Source organism: Rhizophagus irregularis, chromosome 4 (assembly GCF_026210795.1).
Source record: "Rhizophagus irregularis chromosome 4, complete sequence".
In the NCBI taxonomy this organism is placed as follows: Eukaryota; Fungi; Glomeromycota; class Glomeromycetes; order Glomerales; family Glomeraceae; genus Rhizophagus; species Rhizophagus irregularis.
The window spans coordinates 5,420,842-5,441,958 of NC_089432.1; the positions used below are offsets into that span (position 1 = coordinate 5,420,842).

The 21,117-nt window shown below is 23.8% G+C and overlaps 5 protein-coding genes across 5 annotated transcripts; 3 read left to right on the forward strand and 2 right to left on the reverse strand.

The window, feature by feature from the left end:
• Positions 1–1,464: 1,464 nt before the first annotated feature.
• Positions 1,465–6,677, reverse strand: OCT59_024457 (uncharacterized protein; the record flags this gene model as incomplete). Its single annotated transcript, XM_066135446.1, has 8 exons — positions 1,465–1,508; positions 1,580–1,635; positions 1,711–1,750; positions 1,816–1,842; positions 1,922–2,149; positions 2,706–2,814; positions 2,911–3,005; positions 3,146–6,677. 8 exons carry the CDS (start codon positions 6,675–6,677, stop codon positions 1,465–1,467), a joined length of 4,131 nt encoding a protein of 1,376 aa, XP_065991467.1.
• A 2,510-nt stretch (positions 6,678–9,187) lies between these two features.
• Positions 9,188–10,009, reverse strand: OCT59_024458 (uncharacterized protein). The gene is made up of 2 exons (XM_066135447.1): positions 9,563–10,009; positions 9,188–9,476 (listed from the first exon to the last, which is right to left on the reverse strand). Exon 1 carries the CDS (start codon positions 9,888–9,890, stop codon positions 9,597–9,599), a length of 294 nt encoding a protein of 97 aa, XP_065991468.1. The 5' UTR covers positions 9,891–10,009; the 3' UTR covers positions 9,188–9,476; positions 9,563–9,596.
• Positions 10,010–12,979: 2,970 nt separating this feature from the next.
• OCT59_024459 (uncharacterized protein) lies at positions 12,980–14,383 on the forward strand (the record flags this gene model as incomplete). Its single annotated transcript, XM_025325438.1, has 1 exon — positions 12,980–14,383. The coding sequence occupies one exon, from the start codon at positions 12,980–12,982 to the stop codon at positions 14,381–14,383; it is 1,404 nt and encodes a 467-aa protein (XP_025181133.1).
• Positions 14,384–15,574: 1,191 nt separating this feature from the next.
• OCT59_024460 (uncharacterized protein) lies at positions 15,575–16,975 on the forward strand (the record flags this gene model as incomplete). The annotated part of the gene is made up of 1 exon (XM_025325439.1): positions 15,575–16,975. The coding sequence occupies one exon, from the start codon at positions 15,575–15,577 to the stop codon at positions 16,973–16,975; it is 1,401 nt and encodes a 466-aa protein (XP_025181134.1).
• Positions 16,976–18,508: 1,533 nt separating this feature from the next.
• OCT59_024461 (uncharacterized protein) lies at positions 18,509–19,945 on the forward strand (the record flags this gene model as incomplete). The annotated part of the gene is made up of 1 exon (XM_066135448.1): positions 18,509–19,945. One exon carries the CDS (start codon positions 18,509–18,511, stop codon positions 19,943–19,945), a length of 1,437 nt encoding a protein of 478 aa, XP_065991469.1.
• Between the last annotated feature and the right edge of the window lie 1,172 nt (positions 19,946–21,117).

Below are 21,117 nucleotides of genomic sequence, written 5' to 3' on the forward strand. Positions count from 1 at the left end.
ATAATAATAAGAAAGGAATGAATTAAAAACATGCAAGTATAGAAAAGAATCAATATGATGTTATTTAAATTATAATTTATAGTTTAGGCCACATTTATAATTTCAGCCAAAATTAACCAATTAAGTCATATAATTTATCAAAAGTTTTTATTAACTGAAAATTGGATTTGGATTTTAATGTATATCTAAAATGTCATTACCTATCACTATGATATACAGTATGATAATATTCTCAATATACTATGACTATACGGTATAAATATAAATGATATGGTGACTTTTAGAAAAGATAAAAAACTCTTTGGCAAAAAATGATACTATGATAAGCAAATAACATTTAAATCAATGATTCGATTTACTTAACAATTAACATAATATATAATTGCTATATTTACTAAAATTCAGTTGTCTCTGAAAATATTACAAAATAATGAAGGCATTTGGAACGCTATTTATGCGTATACCATTTGAAACTATTATAGAAAGTATTTATTCTATTAAATAATAGATTATTATCGTATTTTGGTAGATAAAAAATGATATATTTTATATATTCTGCTTATGTATCTCTTCGTGCTAGTGATTATGTAAATAATGTTTTATAAACCTTAATAAAGAGATGCGTGTTACCAAAAAAAAAAATAATAATAATAATAATATTAGGTCAAAATGAAACAAATATCATTTTATCGTTGTATATTCTTACAACTTACTGTATTTCTTTACAAATTACTTTGGATATAGTAAATTACATATTCCTTTAAGACGAGACAATTTTGAAATATAGACTTAGTCACTTAAGCATTTGCGGATATCAGAATGAGCCTTACTGGTTTCACGCCTTTACGCAGCAGATATCTTACTCCCATCTTTCGTAATCAAAACATAAAATCCATACAAAGACCTTAGGACACCTTGACATATGCCTCCTTTATCAAAACGCTATAGAGCGATATAGATAACCAAATTAAATCCAAATATAAAAATTAGAATATTCTTGGAAATTGATGTGTAACAGTTGGAAACAATTATATTGATCATTACGTTTATTACACCATTCAGAAAACAATTTAAGCACGATACACTTACTTTTACCTGCTAAAACACCAAACAAAAATATCAAAGGAAAATTTACAGACTTTAAAAGATTTCATTAGTATTTAGGGTTGGACAACATGTACCAAATGTAACAGAGCACCGATGTAATAATTTATATATATCGAAAGAGGTGTAGATACTACAGTAAATCAAATAATTTATTGGAAAGTAATTTACACTCAAAATAAAGACCTTTTATGACATTAGTCAGAATTTTAAAATTACAACATCTAATATATCATATCTATGAAATTTATTCTTTAAGTTAAAGAAAACCCAATATTTATACAATTAAATAAAAAAAAATAGTTCGTGCTAAATAGATTTTTATAAATAAAAAAGAAATATACCATATGTTAATAAAATTCAATTATTTAATTTTTGAACTTTTGAAACTATATCGAAATCATCTTTAAAAAAAAAATTACGCATTAGATACTTGTTATTCAAGTATTATATAAAGTAAATTAATATACTTTACCTTGATCTTGAGTTTCGATTTGCGATATTTCGGAAATATCACGCTTCTTTGAGCCACTTTTATAGATTAATAATATTAATAATCAATAACAGTAATATATTGAATAAATTAGAAAGAAATATTGATACTACCTTGTGTAAATATCAAGACTCCATTCATTGCTAATATATTCTAAGAAAATAAATTAATGTTGGAATTAGTATTTCAAATATTCTATGTCTTTATGATTAACGTACCATCATTGTATTCAAGTAACTTAATATCTAAATAAAAAATTATTATTAATTTCAAGTATTGATTATTGATTTGAGTATTAATTATTGATTTAAAATTATTACATACCATTTAATGAACATGTTGAAGATGGATTTAAAATCGAATTTAACGATCTACTAGTATAGATAGCGCCGGGATGAGATTTTTCACTAAATTCAGGACCAAGTTGTTCCGATTCTATTAATTCTAATCTTTTATTTTCAGCTTGTTTGAATTGTTCTACAGAATTATCTTTATAATACCAATTACTAAAACTTTCTGTAATTTCAGATATTAGAGGCCTCTTTGAAGGATCTGGATTCAAGCACCTCTTCATTAAATTAGCAAAACACTCAGGAGTATCATTCGTGATTTCAGGTTGTTTTCCATCAATAATTTTATAAATAAGATTAATATCATGGTCAATATTTGCAAAAGGTTTACAACCTGTTGTTAATTCCCACATAATCATACCCATACTATAAATATCGGATTCTTTTGAAAATTCACTACCCTTAAATATTTCAGGTGCAATATATGGTATTACTCCATATATTTCATTGTTTGATAAAGTACTATTTGAAGGTTGTGATAATCCCAAATCACAAATCAGCCATGATTGATATGATGATGATAAGATATTTCCACTATGAAAATCTCGATGTATAAAATTTTTTTTGTGAATCGCATTAAGTCTGTAATAAAAAAAACAATATATTAATATTATAAATGATAAGTATCAATTAATAAACTTAATCATATAAATACTAATCATATAAATACCCTTCTGAAATTTTCCATAAAATATGCAATTTTGTATTCCATGTAATATTTCTAAATTTGTTTTGCAAATATTTATGCAAATCCCCACCGTTTGCATATTCCATTATTAGCATATAATCTTTCGTGTTAAGATCTTGTGTAATACCATAAACTTTAATAATGTATGCCAGATTAGAACATTGGAGGAATGATTCTACCTAAATATATAAAAGTTATTATGGTTTAATATAATTATAAATATATTTGTACAAATATAACATGATTAATAATTACCTCATTTAAAAAACTATTACTATGTATTGTGAATCTGAAAATCTTTTTATAGCAACTTCTTTACCAAACCATGTTGCTTTATGGATAGTACCATACCCTCCTTTTGCTACATGCTCTAAATTTGTAATTTGTGAATATGGGACTCTCTTTATTAGTTTGTCTGTTCTGGAGTTGAGAAAAATTTTTCTGACAAATTATATACATATTTTGGGTTAAAATTATTGTCAATGCTATTCATATAATTGGCAATCTCACTTTTGGAATTATTGTCAATACTTCGTATATCATAAGTAACTTCATTCACATTAATGTCAATCTTATTAATAAACATTACTCTTCTGCATTTTCTGCATAGAGATTGTTCCGTAATTCCAAAAATAATATTTGTTGTTAAGCAATTTCTACATCCCATATAAATTGTGAAGCAAGATAAACACCATTTTTGACAATCAGATTTAGATTCTAATGATTGATCACAAGAAATACATTTATTGGAAGCATCCCACCAAGGTAAATAAAGAATTGGAATTGCTTTTTTGGTTAAAGTTGATTCTATCCATCCAGAAGAAACTTGATAACAATCTGAGCACAACTTAAATTCAATACTAGTAGTATCTGATGAAATCTGCTGATTGACTAAATTTCCACATAAATTACAAGATAATAATTCACTTATTATATGATAATATTTACTATATAATGTATCATCATAATACATATGATTTGTAACCATTTGATTAAAATATAACATTTCAGAGCAACTCTTGCGCCATTCTTGAATATTTTGTGTACAAAAATCCTTGTTTATTGGTTCATGTCTATCACATTGAATATTATCTGCTATACTTATAAGCACATCCAAATCGTTATTAAAAGTATATTTAATATATAAGAATAAACAATGACTGCAATATTTTTGTTTAAATAAAGGTGTTATAGAATATTTCCTTTTACAATAATAACATGTTTCTTCATTATTATTAAAAGGAATAAATATAATTGGTATTGATGGAATGATAATATTTTCATCATTATTTAAATTACTAATTTGTGGATATAAAACCAAATCTTTTAATGTTTTTGAAGGAATATAAAGTTTGTTTATGAAATTATATACTTCTAATGGATTAGAATTCTTATTAGCATAGTCCATATAATTGGCAATTTGATTGTAACAATTAGTTTTGATTTTCTTAACAAAAATTTCTTCTTCAGCATTTATAATATTAATAGTAATAGATAATATTCCATTGCATTTTTTACATTGGGACTGGTTTGTAATTCCAAAAATAATATTTGTTGTTAAACAATAACTACATCCGATGTAAGTTATATAGCAAGACAAACAACATTTATAATAACCAGATTTAGATTCTAAGAATTGATCACAATAAATGCATTGATTAGAAGCATCCCACCAAGGTAAATAAAGGATTGGAATTGCTTTTTTGGTCAAAGTTGATTCTATCCATCCAGAAGAAACTTGATAACAATCTGAGCACAACTTAAATTCAATACTAGTATTTGATAAAATCTGTCCATTAACTAATTTTCCACATAAATTACAATATATTTCACTTTCGTTAAATCCTCTATATATTTTATCATACTTATGATTTGTAACTATTTGATTAAAATATAAAATTTCAGAGCAACTGTTGCACCATTCCTGAACATTTTGTGTACAAAAATTCTTATCTTTTGATTCATGTCTACCACATTCTGTAAAATAATATTGGCTTATCAGTGCACCCAAATTGTTATTAGAAGTGTATTTAATATATAAGAATAAACAATGCCTGCAATATTTTTGTTTAAATAAAATAGTTGTAGAATATTTCCTTTTACAATAATAACATGTTTCTTCATTATTATTAAAAGGAATAAATATACCAATTGGTATTGATGGAATGGTAATATTTTCATCATTTTCTAAATAACTAATTTTTGAATATAAAACCAAATCTTTTAATATTTTTGAAGGAATACAAAGTTTATTTATGAAATTATATACTTCTAATGGATTAGAATTCTTATTAGCAAAGTCCATATAATTGGCAATTTGATTGTAACAATTAGTTTTGATTTTCTTAACAAAAATTTCTTCTTCAGCATTTATAATATTAATAGTGATAGATAATATTATATTGCATTTTTTACATTGGGACTGGTTTGTAATTCCAAAAATAATATTTGTTGTTAAACAATACCTACATCCGATGTAAGTTATATAGCAAAACAAACAACATTTATAATAATTAGATTTAGATTCTAAGAATTGATCACAATAAATGCATTGATTAGAAGCGTCCCACCAAGGTAAATAAAGAATTGGAATTGATTTTTTGGTTAAAGTTGATTCTATCCATCCAGAAGAAACTTGATAACAATCTGAGCACAACTTAAATTCAGTACTACTAGTATTTGATAAAATCTGTCCATTAACCAATTTTCCACATAAATTACAATATATTTCACTTTTGTTAATGTTAAATTGTTTTCTCATGTGATAATCTAGTTTACCATACTTATGATTTGTAACTATTTGTTTAAAATATAAAATTTCAGAGCAACTGTTGCACCATTCCTGAACATTTTGTGTACAAAAATTCTCATTTCTTGGTTCATGTCTACCACATTGTTTATAATAATTTTTGCCTATAAGTGCACCCAAATTGTTATTAGAAGTGTATTTAATATATAAGAATAAACAATGCCTGCAATATTTTTGTTTAAATGAAATAGTTGTAGAATATTTCCTTTTACAATAATAACATGTTTCTTCATTATTATTAAAAGGAATAAATATACCAATTGGTATTGATGGAATGGTAATATTTTCATCATTTTCTAAATAACTAATTTTTAAATATAAAACCAAATCTTTTAATATTTTTGAAGGAATACAAAGTTTATTTATGAAATTATATACTTCTAATGGATTAGAATTCTTATTAGCATAGTCCATATAATTGGCAATTTGATTGTAACAATTAGTTTTGATTTTCTTAACAAAAATTTCTTCTTCAGCATTTATAATATTAATAGTGATAGATAATATTATATTGCATTTTTTACATTGGGACTGGTTTGTAATTCCAAAAATAATATTTGTTGTTAAACAATACCTACATCCGATGTAAGTTATATAGCAAGACAAACAACATTTATAATAACTAGATTTAGATTCTAAGGATTGATCACAATAAATGCATTGATCAGAGGCATCCCACCAAGGTAAATAAAGAATTGGAATTGCTTTTTTGGTCAAAGTTGATTCTATCCATCCAGAAGAAACTTGACAACAATCTGAGCACAACTTAAATTCAATACTAGCATTTGATAAAATTTGTCCATTAACTAATTGTCCACATAAATTACAATATATTCCACTATTGTTGAATTTTATACTTTTCAAATAATCTAATTTATCATACTTATGATTTGTAACTATTTGACTAAAATATAAAATTTTGGAGCAACTATTGCACCATTTTTGAATATCTTGTCCACGAAAATTCAAGTATTTTGGTTCATGTTTTATACACAGAGTAATATTTGTTGTTGTATGTACATCTATGTTCATAATAGCTGTATTGTTGATATACATTAATAAGCAATTCTTGCAATATTTTTGACGAAAATAAATTGTTCTGAAGTAACCATATCTACAATAACTGCAATAACTATCACGATTATTAAAAGGAATAAACTGAATCGGTTCAGCACTGGATTTCAATCTTGACGTTGGATTAAAAGAGTTTTCATTATAAGTTCTAAGCTCCATTTTGTTATATTTAAGTTTTAAAAATAAATTAGAAAAAAAAGCTAAATTGAATATAATAATATTTCACCTGGAATCAGCTTTTATACATTAAATTTATTAAAAATTCAGTAACGGTCGATCTGCAGAATTTTCTATGCATTATGCAAATCAGCCGCTTTCATGATTAATACTTATTACGCCTTTTTACCAAAATAATATAAATAGCGTTTATTTACTTAATTTGTACATAAAACAAAGACCTGTCGACACGCATGTGGTGTTGTAGTTCCTACACAAAAATTTTGCTTTATTTTGTTTTTATTTAATCATACGTCCATTTCTTGATCACCGCAGTCCGGATATGCCGATCATTTGTCGATCACATTTTTTTTTAACAAAATACATCAATAAAAGTATGTTATATATATGTGATGATATGGAGTGTCGGATAAAAATTGATAGGCGAAGGTGAATACGCATGTGCGAGCACAATTTTACATATTGTTAAATATCTCACTACCTAGTGATCCAAAAAGTTGAAACACAGCTCATTCGATTCGTCTCGACGAGTCGAATGGTTGTAGTTTCGCACTCCTGTGCATGATAGATGGCGAACATGCCGAACAAAACTTAATTTTGCATAAGTATTCCCTATATTATAAACAATCTATAGTAAAAATAATACAGTAATTCAATAATACAGATTTTTCAAAATATGAAATTATTAAGTTGTACCATAAAATTTAATAAATTAATGCCACAAATTAATATACAAATTGTGACACAAAATTTATTAAATTAATTCCATTAAATTTCTAAATTGTGCTACAAAATTACGAAATTTAATAAATTTTTTGCTGCGAAATTAATGATATGGTATTTAATAAATAATGCTAATCACTATTAAGATCAGAAAATTAGTTTCCATTAATATAAAAAATAGACACCTTTTCAACATCAATAAATGATCCTGTAAATGATCGGCAATTTCATGATGATATAGAGATGTCCACCCTGTTGCAATAACCGAAATAGCCGAACTAAATATTATATGTTAATATTAAGCTCTAAAATCTGAAAAGATATTTCTTTATATTGCCTAATCTGTTCAATTTTTTTAAAAAAATTTTTTTCTATTGGTAAAACAAAGGCAAAAGAGTTGCACCGAAGAATTTTCTACGCATTATGCAAATCAGCCACAACGAATAATAGGAAAGATCAAAAAAGGGCATGAAAAGTCAAAAAAAAAAATAATAATAATAGAATGAAAAAAGGAAATAGTTAAATTCCGATTAATTCCGGTATTCCGGTTTAAATGTAGATCGATGGAAATTTCTCGATTGATGTTAGGTAATCACGAAGTTAGATAGTACAAGCCAAGATTTAGAAAAAAACTGGGAACGTTATTAATTAATAAAAGGAATATACTAAGTGCTAATGTTAAGGACAATGCTTGAGAACAATGACGAAAGAAATTAGAGAAAATATAAACTTTGTTATATTTATTAAAATTAGTAATCATTGTTAGATAATAAAATAATTTGATAATCTATATATCCTATTGAAAAGATCGTAACGAGATTGACAAGTGAAGACGGACCGGAGAAAGCATGGAGAGCGAGAAATCCATAAGAACATTTGCATTAACTAATCACATTAGTTAGTCACAAATATTTTGAATTTAATTCATTCTCTTTTGTTATAGATTTATATTGTGTAGTGGACATAAGATATTGCCACAATTATAGTGAAATCACAGAAAATTTTGGTAAATAGAGAGGTATGTAATTAATTATACATATAATGTATTTCTTTCCTTTTGTCCCGTATTATGTCTTTGTAGCATAATAAACTTAATCATAATACAAAGCAAAAGACATTTCTTTAGTTAATTAATTAAATGGATAAATACATATGGATAAATTAAAATTATATGATTATTAGTAACTAGAATGAAATGATAATTTAATTTCTACGGTTTATGATAAATAATTGGCCTTTTCTATACGCGATCTACCAAAATTAAAAACAAAAATTTCAAAAATGAAACATATAACACCTTATACTAGCACGCTACGAAATACAAGATAAACTAAACATTAAAAAGTGTTTCGTTAAAAAAAAACGAAAAGCAAAATTTGAAAGTCATACTTTTGAAGTGGCAGCGCTCCCAAAACCTAAAAGAGAAAACTGCTAAAAACACTCGCTAGTTAAAATTCTTAGATTAAGAATAAAGTTACTACTTACTGAAAACCAATTTCCGAAGTAGTTCAAAAGTTAAAGAATTGGCCTTTAAATGAGGAGTAACTGAAGTGTGGATAAAAGTGAATTAACCGAAGCAAAAACTTATCAAGCGTTAATGGAAGTAAAGTTATAAAGAGAAAAAACGTCTCAAAGAATGAAAATTTAAGCGACAGATTGCCAAATTAAAGGATAGCCGATAGCGATAAATATTAAACGATGTTTTCGCATATTTTTAAACTACACCACATAATTAGTGAAATGTTAATGTTTCAAAAATCAGAATATTACTTTTGAAATTCCGTTAAAAACCATCAAGAAACAGTTTTTAAACTTATAATATAATTTATTAATATCAAATTTTCATTAATATAAAAAATTCTGGTAATATGTTTTTTCCACTATGAAATTCCTTATGAAAATATCCTAATACATATAAATTTTTAAAAAATAACATAAATATTCTAAAATAAAATGTCACTAAAGAAACAAAATCTTAAATTACATAATCGTTATAATTTTTTTTTAATTCCATAAAATTTAAATAGAACTATCAAATTCCAATATGTTTTAAGTAAGCTATTATTAAAATAAAATATTAATTAAAATTTAATTTTTAAAATAAATAATACAAAATAAAAAACAAATATATATAAAAAATATACCTTATCGTTCGTTATAAAATAATCAACTGAAATATTATGAGATCCATTGAAACCTTTTCAAAACAAATTTCATGGGTTCGAATACTCTTCTTTTCAAACTTTCATCATGTTGTTTAATATAATTTGCTTTACCATCAATCCATGTTTCTGAATATGCTTTGACAATTCCGCCTTCACCAATTTGTTTTATATCTTCAAATCTATCAAATGGTATCGATTCAAGAAATTTATCGTAAATTATATTTTTAATATAATTATTTTTACTGGTCCTTTCTTTTATTATGTAATATTTTTCATTTAATAATATTTCAGTTGAGGACTTGTCCATATTTATTTTTTTTTTTTTTTTTTTTTACATTTTCGGTTGGAAAAAAATTTTTATCGATTTTTTTTTTTAATTTCTTTTTTTTTCTTTCTAATCAATAAGGATAAAAGGGGAAATAACATTCCAAAATTAGAATTTAGTAGATTTTTATGGAATAAATAAATAAGGTTGATCCGGATAAAACGGAGTTACTGATCCTGATCGACAATAATTCGGGGCTTAACAAATGCCGGTAAATCCTAATTTTGTGTCACCTGAAATATCATTTTACCTCGAAATTGCTACAAAATAATCAAATAATTATTTAATTCACCGAAAAAAACTCTTTTACCTAACTTTGTAAAAGAAGTATTTTATAATGTCACCAAGAAGAAATATTCTTCGTTCGCGTTACTGTATACACAAAAAAAATTATTAAAATAACAATTTAATTTATTTAAAGTTCACGGATAAGGATATTAATTTAGTTAAAATTATTAAACTTGCTAGTTGTTTATACTTGAATTATGAATTACAATAGGTAACAATATTTGTTAAGATTTCGTAACGTTGGCTGATGCATAAGATTTTATTGTAATCACATGATGATCAAAATTTGAGCACATGATATCAATTTTCAAATTGTAACGTAAGCATATTGTATATTTGATATTTTGACGTGAGTTTTATACTTAAACTTTCTGAAAACCTCGCTAACCAAAACAGACTTTATCAAAAAGAATATCATGTCCTTCATACTTCGTAACGATCTTTTTGAATTTTGTCACAAATTTTTATTCATCTTTAAAAGTTAATTAAAGGACAAACCTGCGAAATAATGACCTTCTAATTTAGTTATTAGGAGATTTTGATAGCTTTCTTTGTACAGCTTACACTCAGTTTAATGTAATTTCTGCCTTCTCATTCAACATACATAATTCTATTAATTCTTGTAGTTAGAAATGTAAATTTACGACTATATTTTCCGACTGTATAAATTATATTTATTATGGTATAGTACCGTGGCTTTTTATAGTATATAATTGAGTTATGATTTGTTTGCCATATTTTCGAAAAAAAAACTAAAGGTAAATTTGGAAAAATTATAAATTCATTGACATATTAATCCGATTGAAATTAATTTAATTTTACTTATAGGCCGAGAATGGAATTTTGAGTAAATCGTGTTTACTCAAAATAGGATATAATATAGTTGCTGTTAAAACATTAAGCATTGACCGATTGACGTTAAAAGAATACATTATATTTAGTTAGCATGATTTTCAAATAAGCAAATTATTATAATGTATATTTTTTATTTTAATAAAATTCATATCACATAACATAATCGCGATTTTGTGTTGCACAAAAGTAGTTATTTTCATTTTATTGACGTCAATTTAATTGCGTATACTAGTGATTTTGAAACTTGATGAGATGATCCTATTCTTGTTATCAAATTAATTAAATTTGTAATACATGTAGTAACTTTATTTGTTACTTTATTTGTTATTTAAATATATATGATATTGGAAAAATATTTATTATGTTCGTTCTCATACACGATATTTTTTTTTTTTTACAATGAAATTTTGTTTTAGAAATAATTTTTGATTAAATTTAACGTTATTATTAATAATTAAACTTTTTATATATAATCAATCAGGCTCTGTAAAAGACAACTGTAGTCGTGAAACCAAAAATAAAAAAAAATTATGATCGTACGAAAGTTTACGTTACAACACTTTTATACAGTAAAAACAACTATTAGGCCGTTATATATATTATACAAAAAAAGAGTAAAGTTTTTTTTTAAAAAAAAAGAAAATTACAGTTTTATTTTCTCTTAATATTCTCTTCCTTTTTTTTTTATTGCATCATCTTTATCAATTTCATTTCTCATGTACGTTTAAATCACGAGGTTGATACAAAAATCACGTAAATCATTCCTTTTTAGTTAATGCCGGGTTGAAATCTATTACTTTTCTTGGACACTAACCGAAATCATCATAATTGTGGCCCGAAAAAGCACGTACAGCAGTCGTACAGCTAATGGTAAAGCTACCTTCTGACTTTTTATATACATTTCGGGGTCCTTCTTTAATATCAAAATAATTACTGTTAGAATATAATCTTTCAAACTAGTATATCTCTACACAAACAACATAAAAGCTAATTACTGTGTTTCCAATTTTTTATAAAAAGATTTATAATAAAATTCCAAAAAAATAGCTTATTTACACTCATCTTTCTTTTCCATACCAGATTGCGAGTGGATGGGTTTAAAAATGTAATCAATATTAGTTCGATTTATACCTGACTTTTATCCTGGTATTCAAATATACTATTATAAAAATGTAGATAAATTAATTAATTATTATTGACATTCTGTTATTAAATAATTGATCTAATTGATCTGAATTGATATTATAAAAAAAAATAAAAATATATTTGTGAAAATAATTTCTTTCACAATAAATTATTAATTAAATCGAATTATTATTTTGTTTCATCATATTACTTTTATGAAAAGAACAAAATATCTCTAAAAAATTGAAGGATTAAAATTCACAAGTTTACAAATTCAAGAATTATTGTATCATGAATCTTTATGATAACGAGTAATAATCAATCACGAAATTCTTGTAGTAAACCTAAAAAATAAATTTATGATTGTATGTGATTTATTACTAATTTAGTAATATATTTATAAGATACACGTTTAAAAATTATGATTCTAGACATCGATATCAAACATATAGTAAATAGGACCCGAAGTATACTTAAAAAGGTCAGGCTCGAATTTGCGTAGAGCCAACCAAGAAAAAATCATGAAAACCTTTCCTTTTATAGATAATTGATGGAAAACTATTACTTTTTTGGGAACAGACCGAAATTATCATCTAGAAAAAGTTTTACATATATACATCATTATACATTGAACTATTGAGTCACGTTTGTGTAGCAGACACAAATTCCTATGTAAAACTGAAGTCATGTAAAATAATATGATGTAATAGTCAAATTAGTGACTCTCTCTCTCTATAAATATTACTTTTTTCTCCCTTTTAGATTCTCTTTTATTTCTAAAAAAAAAAAAAAAAAAAAAAAAAATGTCAAAATTAAATCATGATGTTCTTTATGAAATTTTTCAAAATTTACAAGACTTAATTAATATGACATATACAAATGATCCGGATAATTTAAATAAAATGATAAATTATAAAGAATTTCTACGTTCTCAATTTTCTTGTTTGTTAGTTAACAAGAATTGGTGTGGAGTCATGATTCCATTTTTATGGAGTAATCCTTTTAAATATGCCTATAAAGCTCATATAAAGAGTTCATTATTCAAAATTATCATTTCACATTTACCGGATAATTCAATTAAATTATTAAAAGATGAAAATATCATTGAAACAAATTTTCAAAAGCTAAAACTTTCATTTAATTATGTTAGATTTTGTAAATATTTTAATGATATTCATAATACCTGTACTGAAATTTTATTGAGAGAAGAAATTTATAAGTTTTTTATTAGTGAATGTTCATCTATAAAATCTTTAAATACAAAAATGATATGTTATCCAATATTAAAATATCCAGGAGCAAATATTTCTCTTTCAAATCTTTATGAGTTAGATTGTATTACAAATTATCAAGATTTTTATTATGAATTGGCACAAATGTGCAAATCAATAGAAAAAATTCATGTAGTAAATGATTACTATGAAGAATCTTTTGGAGTCGTTAAATTAATTGAAATGCAAACACAAATTAAATACGTGTTTATAGATGGATTTTATGATGAATGCAAAAAGATTATTCAGGCTTTAGAAAAACATGTAAATTCAATTATTCATTTAGAAATTACTGAATATACATCTGCCATACATTTTCTCATTCTAAAATTAATTAATCTACGATATTTAAAAGTACTATATAATGGTTATTGGATACTAGAGAAGTATGTAATATATTTAAATTATCATAACCTTCGAGTACTTGATTTGCATCACATATCACTTGATATAGCTATAAATATTATTAAAAATACTAATGGAAATCTTTGGAAAATTAGGATTGGAAATACTAAATATTATGATAAGACAAAAGAATATAATCAGACAATACACAAATATTGTCCAAATATAAAATATGTAACAGTATTTTTGGATAGAGATGGAACCCTGGAAGGATTAGAGAAAATCTTCATCAAATGTCAACACTTGGAAGCAATAGATATAAATAAAGAAATTAATTATAAATATATTGATAAATTTCTGAATTTGTTGCTTGAATTAGCTCCACTCACTTTATGCAAAATTCACATTTATGATATATCTAATTGCTTTGATTCTGATGAATCTTTAAAATTATTTCTTATTAATTGGGGTCATCATAAAGGTAAAAAAACTTTACATTTATATTGTGATAGTGATTATACAGACATAATTAGAGATATTATACATAAATATGATATTAAGGATTTTTGGAATTATTATATTTCATGGTAATATACATGAGTATGTATGCAGAGAAAATGAAATTAATATAATTCATATTAGGATGAGTAGTAATATATTTGTTTGTATAAGATAAATAAAATGAGTTATTAAAATTTTAGAAAAATAAAGCAAATTTAAACTTTTGAAGTTTTTATACTTTTAAGAATATCAAATTTTAAGAAGTATAAAGTAGTGGTTAATGGCATATATAATTCATATTCCTGTCATAAGTCATAACAGTTATTATTATGATAATTTCAATATCTAAAAGAATTCTTATTAAATAGTTTATTTTATGCGAGAAATTGAGTATGAAACAAAATGTTTTAAAGTAATAAAATCATAATTTCACAAATAACTAAGATTTATAATAAAATTCCAAAAAATAACTATTTACACTCATCTTTTCTTTTCCATACTAGATTACGGTGGATGGGTTTAAAAATGTAATCAATATTCTTTCGATTTACATCCTGATATTCAAATTTACTATTATAAAAATGAAGAATATTGAAGATAAAACTAATTAATTATTAATTGTCATTCTGTTATTAAATAATTGATCTGAAAATTGATATTATAAAAAAGTAAAAATAGATTGGAGAATATATTAATTAAAATGAATACTATTTTGTTTCATCATATTACTTTTATGAAGAGAACAAATATCTAAAAAATTGATGGCTTAAAATTCACAAGTTTACAAATTCAGAATTATTGTATTATGGATCTTTATGACAACGAGTAATAATCAATCACGAAATTCTTTGAGTAAATCTAAAAATAAATTTATGATGATTGTATATAATTTATTACTAATTTAGTAATATATTTATAGATACACGTTTAAAAATTATGATTCTAGACATATCAAACATGTAGATAAGACCCTTTAAAAGGGCATTTCGAATTTGCGTAGAGCCAACCAAGAAAAAATCATGAAAACCTTTCCTTTTATAGATAATTGATGGAAAACTATTACTTTTTTGGGAACAGACCGAAATTATCATCTAGAAAAAGTTTTACATATATACATATATTATACATTGAACTATTGAGTCACGTTTGTGTAGCAGACACAAATTCCTATGTAAAACTGAAGTCATATAAAATAATTTGATGTAATAGTCAACTTAGTGACTCTCTATAAATATTACTTTTTTCTCCCTTTTAGATTCTCTTTTATTTCTAAAAAAAAAAATGTCAAAATTAAATCATGATGTTCTTTATGAAATTTTTCAAAATTTACAAGACTTAATTAATATGACATGTACAAATGATCCGGATAATTTAAATAAAATGATAAATTATAAAGAATTTCTACGTTCTCAGTTTTCTTGTTTGTTAGTTAACAAGAATTGGTGTGAAGTCATGATTCCATTTTTATGGAGTAATCCTTTTGAATATGCCTATAAAACTCATATAAAGAGTTCATTATTCAAAATTATCATTTCACATTTATCAGATAATTCAATTAAATTATTAAAAGATGAAAATATCATTGAAACAAATTTTCAAAAGCTAAAACTTTCATTTAATTATGTTAGATTTTGCAAATATCTTAATGATATTCATTATATCTGTACTAAAAGGTTATTGGAAGAAGAAGTTTATAAGTTTTTTATTAGTGAATGTTCATCTATAAAATCTTTGAATTCAAAAATGTTATTATATTATCCAATATTAAAATATCCAGGTGCAAATATTTCTCTTTCAAATCTTTATGAGTTATATAGTATTACATATGATCAAGATTTTTATTATGGATTGGCACAAATATGCAAATCAATAGAAAAACTTCATGTAGTAATTGATTATGAAGAATCTCCTGGAGTTGTTAAATTAATTGAAATGCAAACACAAATTAAATACGTGTTTTTAGATGGATATTATGAATGCAAAAAGATTATTCAGGCTTTAGAAAAACATGTAAATTTAATTATTCATTTAGAAATGGCTCAATATACATCTTCTATACATTTTCTCATTCCAAAATTAATTAATCTACGATATTTAAAAGTAGTTGATTATTATTATAATTGTACACTAAAGAAGTATGTAATATATTTAAATCATCATAACCTTCAAGTACTTGATTTGCATCGCATATCACTTGATATAGCTATAAATATTATTAAAAGTACCAATGGAAATCTTTGGAAAATTAGGATTGGATATACTCATCAATATTATGATAAGGCAAAAGAATATAATCAGACAATACACAAATATTGTCCAAATATAAAATATGTGACAGTATTTTTGAATGAAGGTGGAACCCTGGAAGAATTAGAGAAAATTTTCATCAAATGTCAACACTTGGAAGCAATATATATATATAAAAAAATTAATTATAAATATATTGATAAATTTCTAAATTTGTTGCTTGAATCAGCTCCACTCACTCTATGCAAAATTCATATTTGTAATATATCTGATTGCTTTAGTTCTAATGAATCTTTAAAATTATTTCTTATTGATTGGGGTCATCATAAAGGTAAAAAAACTTTACATTTATATAGTAGTGATACAGGGATAAATAGAGATATTGTACATAAATATGATATTAAGGATTTTTGGAATTATTATATTTCATGGTAATATACATGAGTATACAGAGAAAATGAAATCAATATAATTCATATTAGGAGGAGTAGTAATATATTTGTTTGTATAACATAAATAAAATAAGCCATTAAAATTTTAGAAAAATAAAGAAAATTTTAAACTTCTGATGATTTTATACTTTTAAGATGTCAAATTTTGAGAAGTTTAAATTTGTTATTAATAGCATATATAATTCAAAAGTATTTTTGAATAAAGATGGAACTCTGGAAGAATTAGAAAAAATTTTTTTCAAATGTCAACACTTGGAAGCAATATGTATGGATGATAAAATTAATTATACTGTAAATATATTGATAAATTTCTGGAATTGTTTCTTGAATCAGCTCCACTCAAAATTCATATTTATAATATATCTAGGTATTTTATTACTCAATCTTTAAAATTATTTGTTATTAATTGGTGTCTCAGCGTAAAGGTAAAAAAACTTTGCAGTTATATTATCAATTTATTGATTGTCCCAGAGATAGTGATATTGCACATATGACATTGATGATTTTGGAATTATTATATCACATGGCCATTTAAATGTAATTATATATAGCATAAAAATGTAAATAAAAAGAAGTGAATGAATTTGATTAGGAATTATGAAATTGCATGGAAAGAAAATGTAGTCAATAGTAAAATATTTTAGTGTATAATATAAAAAATAAAGTATAAAATTAAATTTTTAATGTTTTTATACTTTAAAAACTGAATGATTTAAACTAATTTAATTAATAACATATATAATGTCATAAGTTATAACAGTTATCATTATAATAATTTTAACAACTTTTAGAAGCTCCATCATCAATTAAACTTTTGATAAATATCATACTAAATTTATTCTGTGAAAAATGAGTTTAAAATAAAAGTTTCAAAATAAATAAAACCATAGTTGCATGAACTATTTTCCAGTATACATCTTTATCAACCTACAGTAATATCTGACCACTTCTCATTTTTTTTTTTAAAAAAAAAACTTTATATTTTAAATAAGAGTAGGCAATAACAAAAAAATACCGAAGAAAATAAATTTGATACTTCAGAATAACATCAATAGATAGTTTATTTCCTGGGAATAAATTTTTTATCTTTTTCAGCTTTATTAAAGAATAAAATAATTGAGCCTAACACTTAGTATTACCTAACACATGCATTATTACTCTAAAATCTAAATGGATAATATTTTTCATGATTATTAATAACAATAAATCTGTTTAAAATTTATTTATATATAATAAGAAAGTAGTAAAACTTTTAAAATTTGTTTTATTAGTCTGTGTAATATTTATTACTAGTTTTTCCTATTATGAAATTGTTACAACAAATGGAAAATCAAAATGTGGAATAGTACACTATGTAATATGACTGAACTTGTTAAAATAATGATTGATAACTATAATCAACTTTGTAATTTTTTCTCAATGTGATTGCTTAATAATTATTATGATACAATTTATTAGTAAAAATAATTTCTCATTTCTTTTTGCTCTTTTTCTTTTTATTTCTGGAAAAAAAAAAATGTCAAAATTAAATCATGATGTACTTAATTATATCTTTCAAGATTTATTTAACTTAATTAGTACCAATTCAAATAATGAAGAAAAATACAATAAATCTCTACATTCTTGTTTGCTAGTAAATAAACTTTGGTGTGAAATTATGATTCCAATTTTATGGAGTTATCCTTGCAAATATGTTTTTAAAAAAAATTTATTGTTCAATATTATCATTTCACATTTACCAGATAATACAATTAATAATATCATTTCGAATTTACCAGATAATACAAATAAAACTTTGAAAGATAAAAATATCATTGAAACGAATTTCAAAAAGCAAAAACTTTCATTTAATTATGTTAGATTTTGTAAATATCTTAATGATATTCATGAGATTTTTCCAATCGATTCAATTTTATTGAGAGAAGAACTTTATAAGCTTTTTATTAGTGAATGTTCATTTATAAAATGTTTAAGTCTTGATATGTTAAGTTATAATATATATAAATATCCAGGAGCAAATATTTCTCTTTCAAATCTATATGAGATATATTGTTATCATAAAATTGATCAGGATTTTTGTCATGGGTTGGCACAAATATGCAGATCAATAGAAAAAATTTATGTGAAAATTTATGGTGAAAAAAGTTCTGGAGTTGCTAAATTAATTGAGATGCAAAATCAGATTAAATACATATTTATAGATGGACCTTTTAATTGCAAGGAGATAGTTCAGGCTTTAGAAAAACATGTAAATTCAATTATTCATTTAGAAATGACTCAATATACATCTACTATACATTTTCTCATTCCAAAATTAATTAATCTACAATATTTAAAAGTAGATGATAATTATTGTGAACTAAAGAAATATGTAGTATATTTAAATCATTATAACCTTAAAGCACTTGATTTATGTTTCTTATCTTCACTTGATATAGCTATAAGTATTATTAAAAATACCAATGGAAATCTTTGGAGAATTAGAATTGAAAATACTGATAATACTGATAAGGCAAAAGAATATAATAAGACAATACACAAATATTGTCCAAATATAAAATATGTAACAGTATTTTTGAATAGAGATGGAACCCTGAAAGAATTAAAAAAAAATTTCATCAAATGTCAACACTTGGAAGCAATAGATATAAATGATGAAATTAATACTAAATATATTGATGAATTAATAGATTTGTTAGCTGAATTCGCTTCACCCACTTTATGCAAAATTCACATTGATAATATTAAAAGCTATTATGATGAACAAACTTTAAACTATTTTCTTATTAATTGGGGTAATCGTATACTAGGTAAAAAAACTTCCCCTTTATATAGTAATGTTTATTATCAAGATTTTGCACACATATATAATAATGATTTTTGGAATAATTATATTACATGGAATTATAAAGTCCGTACAGCAAAAAGAGTCCGGTGTTTAGTAGTGAGATAAATAGAAGAAATGGATGAATTTGATTATTAATATAAAGAAATTGTGAAATTGCATAATTACATTGGAAGAAAATAGTAATAGTATATTTGCGTGTATAATATAAATGATTTTTGTTTATATTTCCAAAGGTGATTTCACAATATGATTTTGAAAAATTATTATATTAATAAAATGATCAAATTACGTGAAAAAACTACATGTCAAAACTTTTACTTGATTTACATGCATAAATTAATCTTTAGATTCTATCTGTAAAAAAATATAATTAACAATTAAAATAAATTGAAATAATAAAAACTATAGTTTCTTTCGAGATTTGCAAAAAAAAAAAAAATTGTAAAAATAAGATTCATCGAATGTATGATATTTGAAAATATACGATATCAAAATATACTATTGTCATATTTTATATCCATTTTTCATTTTCTTTAGTATTTATATCAAGATATAGTCATTGAATTAATTATAATATTTATTGGTTAAAACCGTTTTGTGCAACATTAATCGTCTAAACATTCTATGATAAAGCAAAAACGTTTTTTATGATATTATTTATATTTCAGCTAAAATAGAAATAAAATAGCTTAAATAGTAATTAATTAAAATACCACTTATTTAGTATTTTTTTAGTCATTGTTTCTAAAATTTCTCTGATGTTTTTTTTTGTAAGAAACAATTTAATAAACCATAAGTAGATAAGTAGCCATAAATATGTTAGTACATCACGAAAGTAGTTGAATAATATGTCAATAAATTCAACCAAATATAAATCAACATAATTAGTTTAAATATATTCAGTATTAGTAAAATAATACTATAGCAAATTGATAAAAGTTATATTTGTAAAATTAAAAATATTTCTTTATTGCGAACATTTGAAAATTGAAATACTATTTGTTCAATTATACTAATTATACTGAATAATCGACACACAGTAGAATGTATAGTTAAACCAGAAAATTATTTTATAAAATTATAAACCACTAGTGATAGCAATAGCTGCTTCACTTACCACAATCTATTAAAAAGCTTGATGAATAAAAAAACAAGTACACTGTGTAATTCAAAACAAAAATCAATTACATAATGATTTACAAGAAAAATATGCAATTAACAAACAAGCATCAATTAAACTGTTGAAAAGTGAAAGGGATTGAAGAAAATATGCCCAA

Excerpts from the sequence above, each read along its gene's own strand:
- OCT59_024458 (XM_066135447.1), bottom strand. The coding sequence starts at position 9,890 with ATGGACAAGTCCTCAACTGAAATATTATTAAATGAAAAATATTACATA.